Raw genomic sequence first — 17,259 nt, forward strand, 5'->3', positions numbered from 1 at the left:
TGAAGAATAAACATTCCGAGCGTGGTTTTATATAAGGTCTCTTGTTTCTTTCCTCATAGTGCCAAAATATACTGTTCCTTATCACACAACAAACCTACTGAAATGCAGCTGATATATTCTTGCAAGTAAATTTATAATCTATTCACAGAAACCAGTTTTAAAAATAACATTGTTGTCCTCAGAGAAACTACTTCATTGTGTCTCTTATGGTACTGTAAATGTGGCATGGCCATAACAAATTCTGTGACATAACAAACTGTTTACTACCTCCCAATTGACAGCATGTTGTATTATTACTGTTAAAACATCCATAAAACATAGAAATGAATAAACGTAAGTAATATTGTATTTCATACTATTCCTATTGGTCTTTGATAACAGCCATGAGGCTACTCTTCCAGGATCTATACTTCATGCATAGTTTTTAGTGTGGTATTTATTCTGAGGGTTCCTTGTGATTTTTAATTTGGTTTTATGCTATATTTCTCTATGATTTTTCAGTATTCATTGATTAGAATGTTTTTTTCATGTGTTTTAAATTATATTCGGTAATTATAATAAAATGATTATACGATAGTAATAAGAGTATTGCATGATATAAATCTGAAAATTAGTAGAATGTATTGAAATGCCACTATTTTTTACCAAAAAAATTGCCTTTTTGAAACCATGGAGTGCATCAGCTTTCTCAAAACAATTTCTTAGAGTTTCTTTTCACTGACATTTTTAGAAAAGTTCTGTTTTAAGTACATGAACCAGGAGTATTGTCCACGTCCTTGATGAAATTGTTCATTAATTCTTGTTTGATATGTAACAGAGTAGATACACATTTTTAGGCCATGGGTTTAGGCTGTTCTTTTCAATAAAATGTTTTTTTTCTGTCCCTAGTATCCCATTCACACAATAAACATCAGTAGTTTGTGTAACTTAGCTGCAGACCAAGAATAAATGCAATCACTTTCAAATCACCACAAATACTCCATTTAGAAACTGCATATTGAAGCTTTTCCAATATAGATTTAAAGTTTTCATAAGTTTCTTTCATAGTAGCAGAGTGGGCCACAAGTACTGATGGGAATTTATTGCCATTATGCAGAAGCACAGCTTTTAAACTAACTTTAGAGGAATCTATGATGAACAAGTGCCATTCTGTTGGGTTATGTTCATTACAAAGTGGCTGCATAAGAGAAGAAATGTCATTACAAAACACTAAGGCATTTTCTTCAGAAAAATAACTTTAAATTCAGAATGATTACGATAAATGCTACATATCGTATTCCTTTATAAGAAGATTCCATCCTTTTTGCCGGGAAGCAAGCATTCCAGATTGTTTTTTGGATACGTTAAATCTTTTATGAGTTCGTTAATTTTTACTTGAATCAGTAAATGAGGCTCAGATGACATGCTTTGTTCATAAGCTGTATCACCAGAATCTGTTTATTTTTCTTTCTTACATCCACCAGACTCTGAGCTCCCTTCGTCTAATGTCACATGTTCTGGATACTTTGGTGTTGTCAATTCTTCGCAGTATGGATCTATTCACATTGCAGAATGTAAGTTTGATTACAACAGTGTATGTTTTGATTTTGATGTAATCCCTTTAATGTTTGTTAAGCAGAAATAACAGTCAGAAGAGTGATTTTTGGGTTCCCTCCAAATCATAGGAAGAGCTATGGCATGTGGCGCTTACATTTTTCCACACAGTGAGAAACCTAGAACATGATAAACAACAGATATATGGGACCCAGGCCCTTGTTTTCAAGTTCACGAAAGTAAAGTGATTTAACTAATATAATACAGATTCCTTCTCCAGTATCTTAACATCAATTTTTTTTCATGAAAATATTTTTGAAAACCTTATTCAATAATTTGGAAAACTGCTGCCAGTGAACATTGCATTAAAAATTTTTTAATCCATAAATTTGTTAAAAAGAAGATACAGTTTGCACAAAGCCCCTTAAAGAATTATAACAAGATAGAGATCTAAAAGTACTTGAGTAAAACTCAAAATTATAAATAAATTTATTTACACACAGTAAAAAAAGTTTTTTAATGATTTCTCAATTGAAGTTGAAGCGTAACATATAATCATATAAACACATCACGAGGTAACCAAATTTTAATGAGTGGTAGTATTTTAAATCTAGTTTTAAAATAACTATTTTTTCTTACTTAGTTTTGTTAGAACCAAGGGTTTTGCAGAATTGTAAAACAGCTTATAGTAACAATGCTGAACATGTGCTCATCCAGTGAGGTGATTGCATAATCCCTTTTTCCGTTTATCCAACTGAGTTTTTTAAACACTAAAATAACCTGTAGTACATTGAGATGTTGTACTATACAATCCCTTAAGATTTACCCTAAATTTAGAAAGAAGTATGATTAGCTCACAGAAGAAAGTAACTGAATACAACTTCACTTCTAAATTTCTTAAGGAAGCTCATCATGGGATACTTTTATCATGAGATTGATTTTGCAACTTCAAGTGCCAAATATCTCATGTAATGTTGCCAATAACGATGGTCAACATGATTTTTGACTCACGAGTACCAATAGGTGTATTTAATGCAGTTCATTATCCTGTTTTCAAATATGTATTCGTAATTACTCCATTACCTACAGCTTCTTTGTTATTTTAATTTTTTTAGATATTAAAAAAATTTTTTTTTGTCAATTGTCAACTAAAAGATCATAGAAAATTATAAATATGATGGAACCAAATGAGCTAACTCAAATAGTAGTGTTGCTATTGTTGTGTAGATTTAGACGTGTATAAATATGTACAAATGTTACCTAGTGCAGCGTAGTCATCGGAACAATGCCAGTTATGAGATAGTAGTGAACCAGTAAACATGTCATTGTAAGTGCTTTGTGTGTTTGAATTATTGTGTATTACATATTTACAATTTTATTTCTTTTAATTAGTCGTTAGTTACAAAATGTCTAGAGTTTTTTAAATCATTTAACTTCTTTTTTTATGGATGTGGTGAAGTAATGCTCTAGTCCCAAAGGTGAAACCCTTACTCTGTTACTTAAAGTGTAATGAACTTTATTTTGGGTGTAAAGTCAAGACCAAACAAGGGCCCGGATCCCATATATCTGTTGTTTAGCATGTTCTCTAGGCTTCTCACTGTGTGGAAAAATGCCACAGGCGATTGTTAAATTTACTAAAATTACTCTTTTGACTAAATTATTTCTTACAAAAATTACAAGTGAATTTCTTCTCCACTGTATTAGTAGAGATATGTGTTTTTAAATTACTCCGTCGAATAAACATTTTTTAGGAAAATTATATGTTACGTTTTTTGACAATATGAATAGATAAGTGTGACTCTAAAGTAGATCTCTGAGTGAAAGACTCCTCACAAAAAACACATGTGTGATAGGAAGATGACAAGATATATATGATATTCCTTACTCTAACTGGTTTTTCTGTAATTTGCAAGCACTTTTTTTTTTAAAAGAAAAAGTGTTGAAATCATCATATTCTTCATCGATGACAATCACAAATGCACTTATATTTAAATTTATTGCAAACCACACATTTTGATCTCTATAAGTTATTCACTCCTCCACATTATCGATAACTTCTTCAATAAGATCCTAAAAAAAAACTGTTAAGTTAAAAATCTATCGTAAAATTTTGTTATTTTTAATAATTCCAACTACAAATTGGCAACTTATACTTTAATATTAAATATCTTATGTTTATATTTAAGCAAACACAATATGTTTGTTTCAAAGTATCAAAAATAAAAATTTCATTAGTATTAGCAGTTAAAGTACAGAGGACAAAATGTAACACAATCAAACTCTGCGCTACATAGCGCAGAAATTAAAACTGGTCAGTCAACAGGCAATTGCATAATGCCGAATAAAATAACAAAATTTAAAAAAAATTACTGTAGTTTAATTCTGTTAATATTAACTGAAAATAGAACCCTGGCAATAAGTGTAGATATTTTCCAAACTCATCCCCAGATTAAGATATTGGTCATTACATTTGTTCTTAAAACATCAAAGACAGATAAGAGTAATAAGATCGGTTTATCATTTTTATTAGATATTCATCTACTGGAAGAATTGAATGAAATGAAAAATAAGAGAAAACAAGCTTAGTACTGGATGGGTGAGTCAAGTAAATAATGAAAGAATTATATACTGAAGGTCCAAAATTATATTAATTGACCATGAAGATGTCAAACAAATTATTTTAATTTCTCTTTAATACCTTCTGATGCACAAAAATGAGAGTGCCATGAGAAAAGCAGTGTATGATGAGATAAAACTTGAAATAATTGTATGTCATTTATCTACAAGATTGAGCTATACATTTCTAGAGAAATGTTATCATGTTTCTAAATCACATATATTCAGATACATATCAAAGTTTTTAATGCAATTTATAACCTGCTGAGGAATAATTTCTTAATTAAAAAATTCTTAAATTTGTTCTGATTTTAAGAGAACTCTATGAGCAACAACGTTAGATCATTAAAAATATAACAAAAGTAACATGTGGCAATGACATTTGTTGTTAGCTAGTGAACATCACTTCAGGTCAATTGTGGATTTGTTGTAGTATCAAAGCAACAGTTCATTGTGTCAAGGTTTGGGAAAAACTCTTGCCCAATTTTGGCCAGACAATGTGATAAAACAGTAGAATAGCATCTTAGCATGTAATTAACACCTGAGATCCAAATTCAATAACACATCATTTAAAAAAAATTAGTTGTTTATGAAGTTACTTATTTTTCTTCAACAGTCAACATTGATCAAATTTTGAGTAGTGATGAAAGCATCTCTATATAAATAAATTCTATAAATTTCATTGTTAAGATCTCTAAAAATGAAAGGGCCTTGGTCCAAGAGTGAAAGTAGCGTGTATTATTTACGTGTCGTAAGTATATTAATATAACTACATATAACATATGTCTATGTCTACATACTACATATGTCATATGTCATATTATGCTAATCGATAAGTATCAACTCTGGCGTTTTTCAGTAGGATGCTTGTGTGACAGAGTTATAACTAGGGTCAGGTTAGGACACGCGTTCTTCTAATATTTGATGGCAGACAGCCTTATTTTATGTTACTGGCATCTTAACTGTTGAATTATCTTTTTACATCTGAAAATTTTTTGATTCTGTAAAAAATAAATTTTCTTCTTTTATGCAACTGAATTGGCTTCCATTAATACTTAAGAAAACTTGCAATAATCTTTGTTTAATTTAGCATCTATACCCATTACATCCCACATAATTATAATTATACCATTATAATTTAGTCTATATACCCTGTGAATACTTTTCTTATGAAAAATATTGTTTAATTTTTGGTAATAAAAAATGATGACCGCTACTGTTATTGTCTACTCATGTAAATTTTTTGGAGATTTAGAAATTCATTTATATCATAAACTGTGGTTTTCATGTGGTGTTAGTTATATAAATCTACACTATTTGTATAACAAGTCATTTCAATACGTAAGTGACACAGGTTAATGTATTAAAACCCGCTTTGATATATAACAAGTCTTAAATTATTTTTAACAAAATAGTTAGCTCCAAGCTGTTGACTTCACCAGATTTTACGTTTCAGTAATATTTCATTTAACATGCTTATTTTAAGGTATAGTTTTGTAATAGAATATTAATATTACTTAATATTTTTTGCAGATTATGGATGCACAAACTAGTGATTCAGTTTTGGAAGAAAATCCATTATCCTTGCCCATTAAAAAAGAAGAAATGCAGGAATCAGTGCAAGAAGAACATTTTTTTGTACATCTTTCAAAGACAGATGATCGTCTGACAATATTTAAACAAGTAAGCTATTTTCTTCTTTACCTTGTTTTAAGTTAAAAACATAAAACCTAGTTATTGTAAGAATTCTTATTTATTCTATTCATTATTATATTTTTATTTACATTTTGTAGCCCACATATCATCATTTTGCATTTATGTCTAGCTTGAGATATTTTGGTTTATGGTGTAAAAAACATTTTAGTAGAGTATAGGGCGATAAATAACTTTGTTTAACAAATTGCATTAACATTTTATCAACAATACGTAACAAATAAAATACAGTGAGCAGGTGCCTCACGCCTAAACTGAAGGTGACTAACATAGTTATTTTATACCCACATTTAACCTTGTTTATAAAAATGTTTTAGAGTCCTTGCCATTATGAACCTTGTTTAGTTTGTTAGAGAAACTTTGTTATAGGTTTCGATAATCCTTATTCTATGTCACCTTATTCTATGGCATTTTTGTTTCCAAACAAGGTTGATGTGTTTTTTTATATTTACACCAACAACCTGTTTCTTTTCCAAACCATTTAGATAGTGGTTAAGATTGTTTTTCTATTGATCTATTAATTTACTGCCAATGCCTACAATATTTCACTTTTCTGGAACTGTCATGTGTGATTATATATTGAAAGGTTCAGTTGAATATTATTATAGAACTACTCAAATGGATGAGTTATTTCTATGAAAACCAATTTGTTTTATCATTGTAAGAAAAATAGATATATTTTTAATACATGTTAATTATATAAAGATAATAAATTATTATTGTTATTATTATTATTACTTTATGTTTTGCTGCAGAGTATGGATGCACAAACTGATAGTTCATTTTTTGATAAAGATCCATTATCTTCCAGTATTGAACAAGAAATCAAACATAAAACAGAGGGAACAGAACATTTGATTTCTCCTGTTGCTATGACAGATGATAAACCGACAACATCTAGACAAGTAAGATATTTTCATTTACTTTTTGATGGTTTACCTAATATTTAGCATTCTTGTTTAACACTGGATATTTTGGCTAAAATCTTAAAAAAGTTATACCAAACTGTATGTGAAATGATAAAAAAGTATGTCTAGGATTGTATGATTGACAAGTCACTCCTGAAAACTCATTGCTTTTGAGTAAGAATATTCATTCCGTGCAAGGTTTTATATAAGATTTTTGTTTTTTTCTTCATAGTGCCAAAATATACTGTTCATCACACAACAAATCTACTGAAATGCAGTTGATATATTCTTGCAAGTAAATTTATAATCTTTTCACAGAAACCATTTTTATGAAGAACATTGTTGTCCTCAGAGAAACTACTTCATTGTCTCTCTTATGGTACTGTAAATGTGGCACAGCCAGAAGAAATTGTTTGTTTACCTCCCAACAGACAGCATGTTGCATTATTGCTGTTGAAACATCCATAAAATATAGAAATGAATAAAAATGTAAGAAATATTGTACTTCTTAATACTTCATGTATAGTTTTTAGTGTGGTATTTATGTGTTTTCTGAGGGTTCCTTGGGATTTTTAATGTAGTTTTATGCGATTTCTCTTCGGTTTTTCAGTACTCGTTGATTAGAATCTTTTTTTTCATGTGTATTAAATTATAATCGGTAATTATAATAAAATGATTATTCAGTAGTAATATGACTATTGCATGATATAAATCTGAAAATTAGTAGAATATATTGAAATGCTACTATTTTTTAGCAAAAAAAACGTGCCTTTTTGAAGCCATGGATGGTATCAGCTTCCTCAAAACAAGGTTAATTTCTTAGAATTTCTTTTCACAGAGAATTGAATTTCATATTTAAATGGTAGTATAAATTAAATTTGTGCTTAAATAGTTGGCAGCTCACAAACATCCACTAGAAACTGTTGAAACCATCCCCACTATTGAATTCACTTTGCACAGTCTCTGGCCAATAACTTTTGAATTGCTTTATGTGGGAAAAGACTGTGCTTATTACAAATTGCCTTGTTGCAGTTGTTTTTCTGTTAAGCTAACTTTGCACGGATTTGTTCAGACTACATCACATAGTAGTCGATACGTCTTCATCAAGTACTTATGGTCTACCACTTCACTCATATTTCTTTACTGATCCAATCTCCCCAAAGTCTTCGATTAGTGTTCTTACGCTACATCGACTACTATACCTGGAAATCTAATAAAATACTAATCTTTCACTGTCTGTATATACTCCTTATGCTTATGAAGATGTGTTAAATGAGAAATATTCATTGTTCAGTGTGCACATGGAAAGACAGACTCAATCGTTTAAATGTAATGAACAAACAGTGATAGGAAAGAATCATATCTTCTTTAGTTGAGGGGTCATATTCTTGTCGCAACATCCTGATCGGGTCATGGAAGCTAACTGCATTCCATACAGAATTACAAACCTTTGTAGAAAACATTACTCATATTAACACAGAATAAAATCCCTCAACCTATAATCATGTTTATGTAGTTACTTTTTGAATGCACTGGTTTATGTACTTCCTTTTAGAGCTCGCGCTTTAGAATGGTATATTTTCATCAAGTTAGATGGTGAATATTTTTTCTAAAAAGATGCTAATCTTGTTACTCAATACTTTGTTACCAAAATAGCTGTGAAAAAAATATGTTTGGCTTTGTGTGAGTTGTAAAGGGTGAGAAAAAAGTCTCCTTCTTTAAAAATTGACCATAGAATGCAAACAACTTAGTGATTGATTTGCCCTGTTAAACAATTTTAGAGATCTTAGCAATGAAATTTATATAATTTATTTATAAAAAGATGCTTTCATCATTACTCGAAATTTGATCAATATTGACTGTTGAAGAAAAATAAGTAACTTCATATTCAACTAATTTTTTCTAAATGATGTGTAATTGAATTTAGATCTCAGGTGTTAATTACATGCTAAGATGCTATTGTACTGTTTTATCGCATTGTTTGGCCAAAATTGTGCAAGAATTGTTCCCAAACATTGACACAATGAACTGTAGCTTTGATATTGCAACAACTCCACAATTGACCTGAAATGATGTTCACTTTTTTTTGGCTTAAGTCACTTGACTGGTTTGCTGTAGCTCTCCAAGTTTCCCTATGTAGTGCTAGTCATTTCATTTCGGTATACTCCCTACATCCTACATCCCTTACAATTTGTTTTACATTGGCCAAACGTTGCCTGCCTACACAATTTTTTCCTTCTACCTGTACGTCATATATTAAAGCGACTATTCCAGGTATTCTTAATATGTGGCCTATAAGTCTGTCTCTTCTTTTAGCTATATTTTTCCAAATGCTTCTTTCTTCATCTATTTGCCGCAACACCTCTTCATTTGTCACTTTATCCACCCATTTGATTTTTAATATTCTCCTATAGCACCCCATTTCAAAAGCTTCTAACTTTTCTTCTCAGATACTCCAATTGTCAAAGTTTCATTTCCATATAAAGCGACACTCCAAATGTATACTATAAAAAATTTTTTCCTGAAATTTACATTAATTTTTAATGTAAACAAATTATATTTCTGACGAAGGCTCGTTTCCCCTGTGCTATTTAGCATTTTATGTTGCTCCTGATTCGTCAATTTTTAATAATTCTACTAACCAAATAACAAAATTCTTCTACCTCCATAATCTTTTCTCCTACTATTTTCACATTCAGTGGTCCATCTTTGTTATTTTTACTACAATTCATTTCTTTCGTTTTGTTCTTGTTTATTTTCATGCAGTATTTCTTGCATAGGACTTCATCCGTGCCGTTCATTGTTTCTTCAAAATCCTTTTTATTCTGAGCTAGAATTACTGTATCATCAGCAAATCGTAGCATCTTTATATTTTCACCTTGTACTGTTACTCCGGATCTAAATTGTTTTTTAACATATTAATTGCTAGTTATATGTAAAGATTGAAACGTAACTGGGATAGGGAGCATCCTTGGCGGACTCCCTTTCTTATTACAGCTTATTTCTTATTTTCTTCCATTATTATTGTTGCTGTTTGGTTCCTGTAAATATTAGCAATCATTCTTCTATCTCTGTATTTGAAACCTAATTTTTTAAATTGCTGAACATTTTATTCCAGTCTACGTTATTGAATGGCTTTTCTAATAAATGCCAAGTATGCTAGTTTGTTTTTCTTTAATCTTTCTTCTACTATTAATCTGAGGGCTAAAATTGCGTCAATTTCCTATCCCTTCAATCCCTATACTTTTCCTGAAACCAAATTGGTCTTCTCCTAACTAACTAATTGGTCTTCCACTCTCCTCTCAATTCTTCTGTACAGAATTCTTAAGTTTTTTGGTGCATGACTAGTTAAGCTAATTGTTCTGTATTCTTCAAATTTATCTGCTCCTGCTTTTTTTGGTATCGTGACTATAACACTTTTATTCTTCACATTTATCTGCTCCTGCTTTCTTTGGTATCGTGACTATAACACTTTTATTCTTCACATTTATCTGCTCCTGCTTTCTTTGGTATCGTGACTATAACACTTTTTTTGAAGTCTGAAGGAACTTCCCCTTTTCCATAAATATTACACACCAGTGTGTATAATCTATCAATCGCTTCCTCACCTGCACTGCGCAGTAATTCTACTGGTATCCCATCTATTCCAGGAGCCTTTCTGCCATTCAAATATTTTAATGCATTCTTAAATTCAGATCTTTGTATTGTTTCTTCCCTTTTATTCTCTTCAACTTGCTCTTCTTCCTCTGTAACAATTTTCTAATTCATTTCCTCCGTATAACTCTTCAATATATCCCACCCACCTATCGACTTTACCTTTCATATTATAAATCGGTGTACCATCTTTGTTTAACACATTATTGGATTTTAATTTATGTACCCCAAAATTTTCCTTAACTCTCCTGTATGCTCCATCTATTTTACCAATGTTCATTTCCTTTTCCACTTCTGAATACGTTTCTTTAATCCATTCTTCTTTCGCTAGTTTGCAATTCCTGTTTATTGTATTTCTTAATTGTCTATAGTTCCCTTTTACTTTCTTCATCACTAGCATTCTTATATCTTCTATGGTCGCTATCAATGTCTGCTCCAGGGTAAGTTTTGCAGTCGGTGAGTTGATTTCTAAATCTTTGCTTAACCATGATATAATCTATCTGATACCTTGCAGTATCGCTTTGCTTTTTCCGTGTGTATATTCTTCTACTATGATTTTTAAACTGGATGTTGGCAACTACTAAATTATACTTTGTGTAAAACTCTATAAGTTGGTCCCCTCTTTCATTCCTTTTGCCCAGCCCGTATTCACCCACTATATTTCCTTCCTTGCCTTTTCCAATGCTTGCATTCCGGTCTCCTATCTGTTATTAAATTTTCATCTCCTTTTATGTATTTAATTGCTTTGTCAATTTCTTTGTATACACACTACTTAATCATCATCGTGGGTGCTTGTAGGCATATAGATGTTAACAATCATTGTCGGTTTTAAGTTTTGATTTTATCCTTATTACAATGATTCTATCGCTATGCATTTTGAAATACTCTATTCTCTTCCCAATCTCCTTGTTTGTAACAAAACCTACTCCTGCCTGCCCATTATTTGATCCGATTCAATTATTCTACAATCACCGGATCACACATCGTTTTCCTCTTCCCACCGAACCTCGCTATTTCCTACTACAGCTACATTTATCCTATCCATTTCCCACTATAAATTTTCTAACCTACCAACCTTTTTTAGACTTCTAACATTTCACGACCCGACTCGTAGAATGTAATTTTTTAATTTTCTGGTGACCCCTTCCTTAGTAGTCCCCAGCCGGAGATCCGAACAGGGGACTAGTTTACCTCCGGAATATTTTACCAAGGAAGGCACCTCCATCATCGCTATACGAAAATGCAGAGAGCTACATTTTCTTGGAAAAAAAGCAGCTGTAGTTTTCCATAGCTTTCAGTACTCAGAGGACTGAGTACTGCTGATATGACTGATAGGACTGAGTGATGTTGATATGACCATTTAATTCATCCTGACCTACACCCTTAACAACTACTGAAAGAGCGGCTGCCCTCATTCAGGAATCATTTCATAGTCTGGCTCTCAAGAGATACCTCTTGAGTATCTGATATGGTTGCACCTTCGGTCCAGCTATTCTGTATCACTGAGCACTCAGCACCCACACCTAAGGCAAGGTCTCATGATTCATAAAGGGAGATGTACACTAGCTAACACTAAATGTCATTGCTGCATGTTAATTAATATTGTTATTTTTTAAAGATTTAAAGTTTGTTGCTCATAGATTTCTCTTAAAATCAGAACACATTTAAGAATCTTTTAAATAAGACCAATTATTATTCAGCATGTTATAAATTGCATTAAAAACTTGTGGTATGAATCTGAATGTATGTGATTTAGAAACATAACATTTCTCGAGAAATGTGTAGCTCACTCTTGTAGGTAAATAACACATTATTTCATTCAAGTTTAATCTCAGCATACATTATTTTTCTCATGGCACTCTCATTTTTGTGTATCAGAATGTATTAAAGCGAAATTAAAATAATTTGTTTGACATCTTCATGGTCAATTAATATAATTTAGGATCTTCAGTATATAATTCTTTCATTATTAACTTGACTCACCCATCCAGTACTAAACCTGTTTTCTCTTATTTTTCACTTCATTCAATTCTTCCAGTGGATGAATATCAATAAAAATTATAAACCGATCTTATTACTCTTCTCTGTGTTTGATTTTTTAAGAACAAATGTAATGACCAATATCTTAATCTTTGGATGAGTTTGGAAAATATCTACACTTATTGCCAGGTTTCTATTTTCAGTTAATATTAACAGAACTAAACTACAGTAATTTTTTGTTAAATTTGTTTTTTTTTATTCTTCATTATGAAATTGCCTGTTGACTGACCACTTTTAGTTTCTGCGCTATGTAGCGTATAGTTTGATTGTGTTACATTTTGTTAAAACTGCTAATACAAACGAACTTTTTATTTTTGCTACTCTGAAACAAACATATTGTGCTTGCTTAAATATGAACATAAGATAGTTGGAATTATTAAAAATAACAAAGTTTTCCGATAGACTTTTAACTTAATAGTTACATTTTTTTTTTAGGATCTTATTGAAGAAGTTATCGATGATGTGGAGGAAAGAATTTCTGAAACTAGTTTTCAGAGATCAAAATGTGTGGTTTGCAATGAATTAAAATATAAGTGCATATGTGATAATTCCAGCGATGAAGAATATGATGATTTCAACACTTTTTCTTTTAAAGAAAAGTGCTTGCAAATTACAGAAAAACCAGTTAGAGAAAGGAATGTCATATATTCTCATCTTCCTATTCACACATGTGTTTTTTGTAAGGAGTCTTTCACTCAGAGATCTACATTAGAGTCACACTTATCTATTCATATTGTCAAAAAAAACTTAAAATGTTATTTTTCTAAAAAAACGTGTATTCATACTGGTGAGAAGAAATTCACTTGTAATATTTGTAAAAAAACATTTAGTCTAAAGGGTAATTTATTAACACATCTCTCTATTCATACTGGTGAGAAGAAATTCACTTGTAATTTTTGTAAGAAAACATTTAGTCAAAAGAGTAGTTTAAAAAGACATCTCTCTATTCATACTGGTGAGAAGAAATTCACTTGTAATTTTTGTAAGAAAACATTTAGACAAAACAGTAGTTTAAAAACACATCTCTCTATTCATACTGGTGAGAAGAACTTCACTTGTAATTTTTGTAAGAAAACATTTAGACACAGCAGTAGTTTAAAAACACATCTCAATATTCATACTGGTGAAAAGCAGTTCACTTGTAATTTTTGTAAGAAATCATTTAGTCGAAACAGTAGTTTAAAAACACATCTCTCTATTCATACTGGTGAGAAGAACTTCACTTGTAATTTTTGTAAGAAAACATTTAGACACAGCAGTAGTTTAAAAACACATCTCAATATTCATACTGGTGAAAAGCAGTTCACTTGTAATTTTTGTAAGAAATCATTTAGTCGAAACAGTAGTTTAAAAACACATCTCTCTATTCATACTGGTGAGAAGAAATTCACTTGTAATTTTTGTAAGAAAACATTCAGGATAAAGCGTAATTTATTAAGACATCTCTCTATTCATACTGGTGAGAAGAAATTCACTTGTAATTTTTGTAAGAAAACATTTAGACAAAACAGTAGTTTAAAAACACATCTCTCTATTCATACTGGTGAGTAGAAATTCACTTGTAATTTTTGTAAGAAAACATTCAGGATAAAGCGTAATTTATTAAGACATCTCTCTATTCATACTGGTGAGAAGAAATTCACTTGTAATTTTTGTAAGAAAACATTTAGACAAAACAGTAGTTTAAAAACACATCTCTCTATTCATACTGGTGAGAAGAAATTCACTTGTAATTTTTGTAAGAAAACATTTAGACAAAACAGTAGTTTAAAAACACATCTCTCTATTCATACTGGTGAGTAGAAATTCACTTGTAATTTTTGTAAGAAAACATTCAGGATAAAGCGTAATTTATTAAGACATCTCTCTATTCATACTGGTGAGAAGAAATTCACTTGTAATTTTTGTAAGAAAACATTTAGACAAAACAGTAGTTTAAAAACACATCTCTCTATTCATACTGGTGAGTAGAAATTCACTTGTAATTTTTGTAAGAAAACATTCAGGATAAAGCGTAATTTATTAAGACATCTCTCTATTCATACTGGTGAGAAGAAATTCACTTGTAATTTTTGTAAGAAAACATTTAGACAAAACAGTAGTTTAAAAACACATCTCTCTATTCATACTGGTGAGTAGAAATTCACTTGTAATTTTTGTAAGAAAACATTCAGGATAAAGCGTAATTTATTAAGACATCTCTCTATTCATACTGGTGAGAAGAAATTCACTTGTAATTTTTGTAAGAAAACATTTAGACAAAACAGTAGTTTAAAAACACATCTCTCTATTCATACTGGTGAGTAGAAATTCACTTGTAATTTTTGTAAGAAAACATTCAGGATAAAGCGTAATTTATTAAGACATCTCTCTATTCATACTGGTGAGAAGAAATTCACTGGTAATTTTTGTAAGAAAACATTTAGACAAAACAGTAGTTTAAAAACACATCTCTCTATTCATACTGGTGAGTAGAAATTCACTTGTAATTTTTGTAAGAAAACATTCAGGATAAAGCGTAATTTATTAAGACATCTCTCTATTCATACTGGTGAGAAGAAATTCACTTGTAATTTTTGTAAGAAAACATTTAGACAAAACAGTAGTTTAAAAACACATCTCTCTATTCATACTGGTGAGAAGAAATTCACTTGTAATTTTTGTAAGAAAACATTTAGACAAAACAGTAGTTTAAAAACACATCTCTCTATTCATACTGGTGAGTAGAAATTCACTTGTAATTTTTGTAAGAAAACATTCAGGATAAAGCGTAATTTATTAAGACATCTCTCTATTCATACTGGTGAGAAGAAATTCACTGGTAATTTTTGTAAGAAAACATTTAGACAAAACAGTAGTTTAAAAACACATCTCTCTATTCATACTGGTGAGTAGAAATTCACTTGTAATTTTTGTAAGAAAACATTCAGGATAAAGCGTAATTTATTAAGACATCTCTCTATTCATACTGGTGAGAAGAAATTCACTTGTAATTTTTGTAAGAAAACATTTAGACAAAACAGTAGTTTAAAAACACATCTCTCTATTCATACTGGTGAGTAGAAATTCACTTGTAATTTTTGTAAGAAAACATTCAGGATAAAGCGTAATTTATTAAGACATCTCTCTATTCATACTGGTGAGAAGAAATTCACTTGTAATTTTTGTAAGAAAACATTTAGACAAAACAGTAGTTTAAAAACACATCTCTCTATTCATACTGGTGAGTAGAAATTCACTTGTAATTTTTGTAAGAAAACATTCAGGATAAAGCGTAATTTATTAAGACATCTCTCTATTCATACTGGTGAGAAGAAATTCACTTGTAATTTTTGTAAGAAAACATTTAGACAAAACAGTAGTTTAAAAACACATCTCTCTATTCATACTGGTGAGTAGAAATTCACTTGTAATTTTTGTAAGAAAACATTCAGGATAAAGCGTAATTTATTAAGACATCTCTCTATTCATACTGGTGAGAAGAAATTCACTGGTAATTTTTGTAAGAAAACATTTAGACAAAACAGTAGTTTAAAAACACATCTCTCTATTCATACTGGTGAGTAGAAATTCACTTGTAATTTTTGTAAGAAAACATTCAGGATAAAGCGTAATTTATTAAGACATCTCTCTATTCATACTGGTGAGAAGAAATTCACTTGTAATTTTTGTAAGAAAACATTTAGACAAAACAGTAGTTTAAAAACACATCTCTCTATTCATACTGGTGAGAAGAAATTCATTTGTAATTTTTGTAAGAAAACATTTAGACAAAACAGTAGTTTAAAAACACATCTCTCTATTCATACTGGTGAGTAGAAATTCACTTGTAATTTTTGTAAGAAAACATTCAGGATAAAGCGTAATTTATTAAGACATCTCTCTATTCATACTGGTGAGAAGAAATTCACTGGTAATTTTTGTAAGAAAACATTTAGAGTCATCAGTAGTTTAAAAATGCATCTCACTATTCATATTGGTGAGTAGAAATTCACTTGTAATTTGTGTAAGAAATCATTTATTCAGAAGAGTAATTTAAAAGCACTTTAGAAAGAAAACATTCAGGATAAAGCGTAATTTATTAACACATCTCTCTATTCATACTGGTGAGAAGAACTTCACTTGTAATCTTTGTAAGAAAACATTTAATCGAAAGCATAATTTAAAAATACACCTTTCTATTCATATTGGTTAGAAATATTTTACATGTAATTTTTATCTAAAACCTTTAAAACAAAAGTTAAATAAGGTTGACAGAGTGGTATAAATTATGTCTATTTAGTATAGGGTCTTTGCAGTTTGTAACTATTTTTTTCTTCTTTTTGCATTGCATATACACTATTATTAAAACTAATTATTTTATACATAAGATGATTTGGAATAATTTATATAATGTATGTATAATTCTTTTAATAAAAAAACTTTTTAATAACTTGTTTATTAAATGATTCATATTTCCTTGTTTTCAGTTTGTCTAAGAAATATGGAGACATGTAGGACAAATTTGTGAATACATTTATGGTTATTGAAAATTAACTTTTTGAGACCACATGCAAGATTTTTTTTCGATAAACTTCTAAAATTTTTCCATCAACACCATAAACCCTACACTATAGAACTTCCATGGTTTCTGTTCACCAACTTTTGGTTTATGGCTTATGGTTTTCACAGACCTTTTTTGAAACTAATTTAACACCATTCAGGGTGTTGTTGCAGAGACTGAGACAAATTATATGCTAACGGTATTATGTACAGCTATATGGTGACCAATTGAGGTCGTTTCTTTTGAATTGCT

General features: G+C 30.2%; 1 protein-coding gene across 1 annotated transcript in view; it reads left to right on the forward strand.

The window, feature by feature from the left end:
• The window catches only part of LOC142333198 (uncharacterized), a 58,698-nt gene extending 43,983 nt beyond the window's left edge, over positions 1–14,715 (forward strand). The window contains exons 14-16 of the mRNA XM_075380170.1: positions 5,683–5,832; positions 6,618–6,767; positions 12,900–14,715. Coding sequence (XP_075236285.1) covers positions 5,683–5,832; positions 6,618–6,767; positions 12,900–14,015 — 1,416 coding nt within the window. The 3' untranslated portion in view covers positions 14,016–14,715. The remainder of the gene's footprint in view (positions 1–5,682; positions 5,833–6,617; positions 6,768–12,899) is intronic.
• Positions 14,716–17,259: the final 2,544 nt, after the last annotated feature.

This window comes from Lycorma delicatula, chromosome 12 (assembly GCF_047948215.1).
Source record: "Lycorma delicatula isolate Av1 chromosome 12, ASM4794821v1, whole genome shotgun sequence".
In the NCBI taxonomy this organism is placed as follows: Eukaryota; Metazoa; Arthropoda; class Insecta; order Hemiptera; family Fulgoridae; genus Lycorma; species Lycorma delicatula.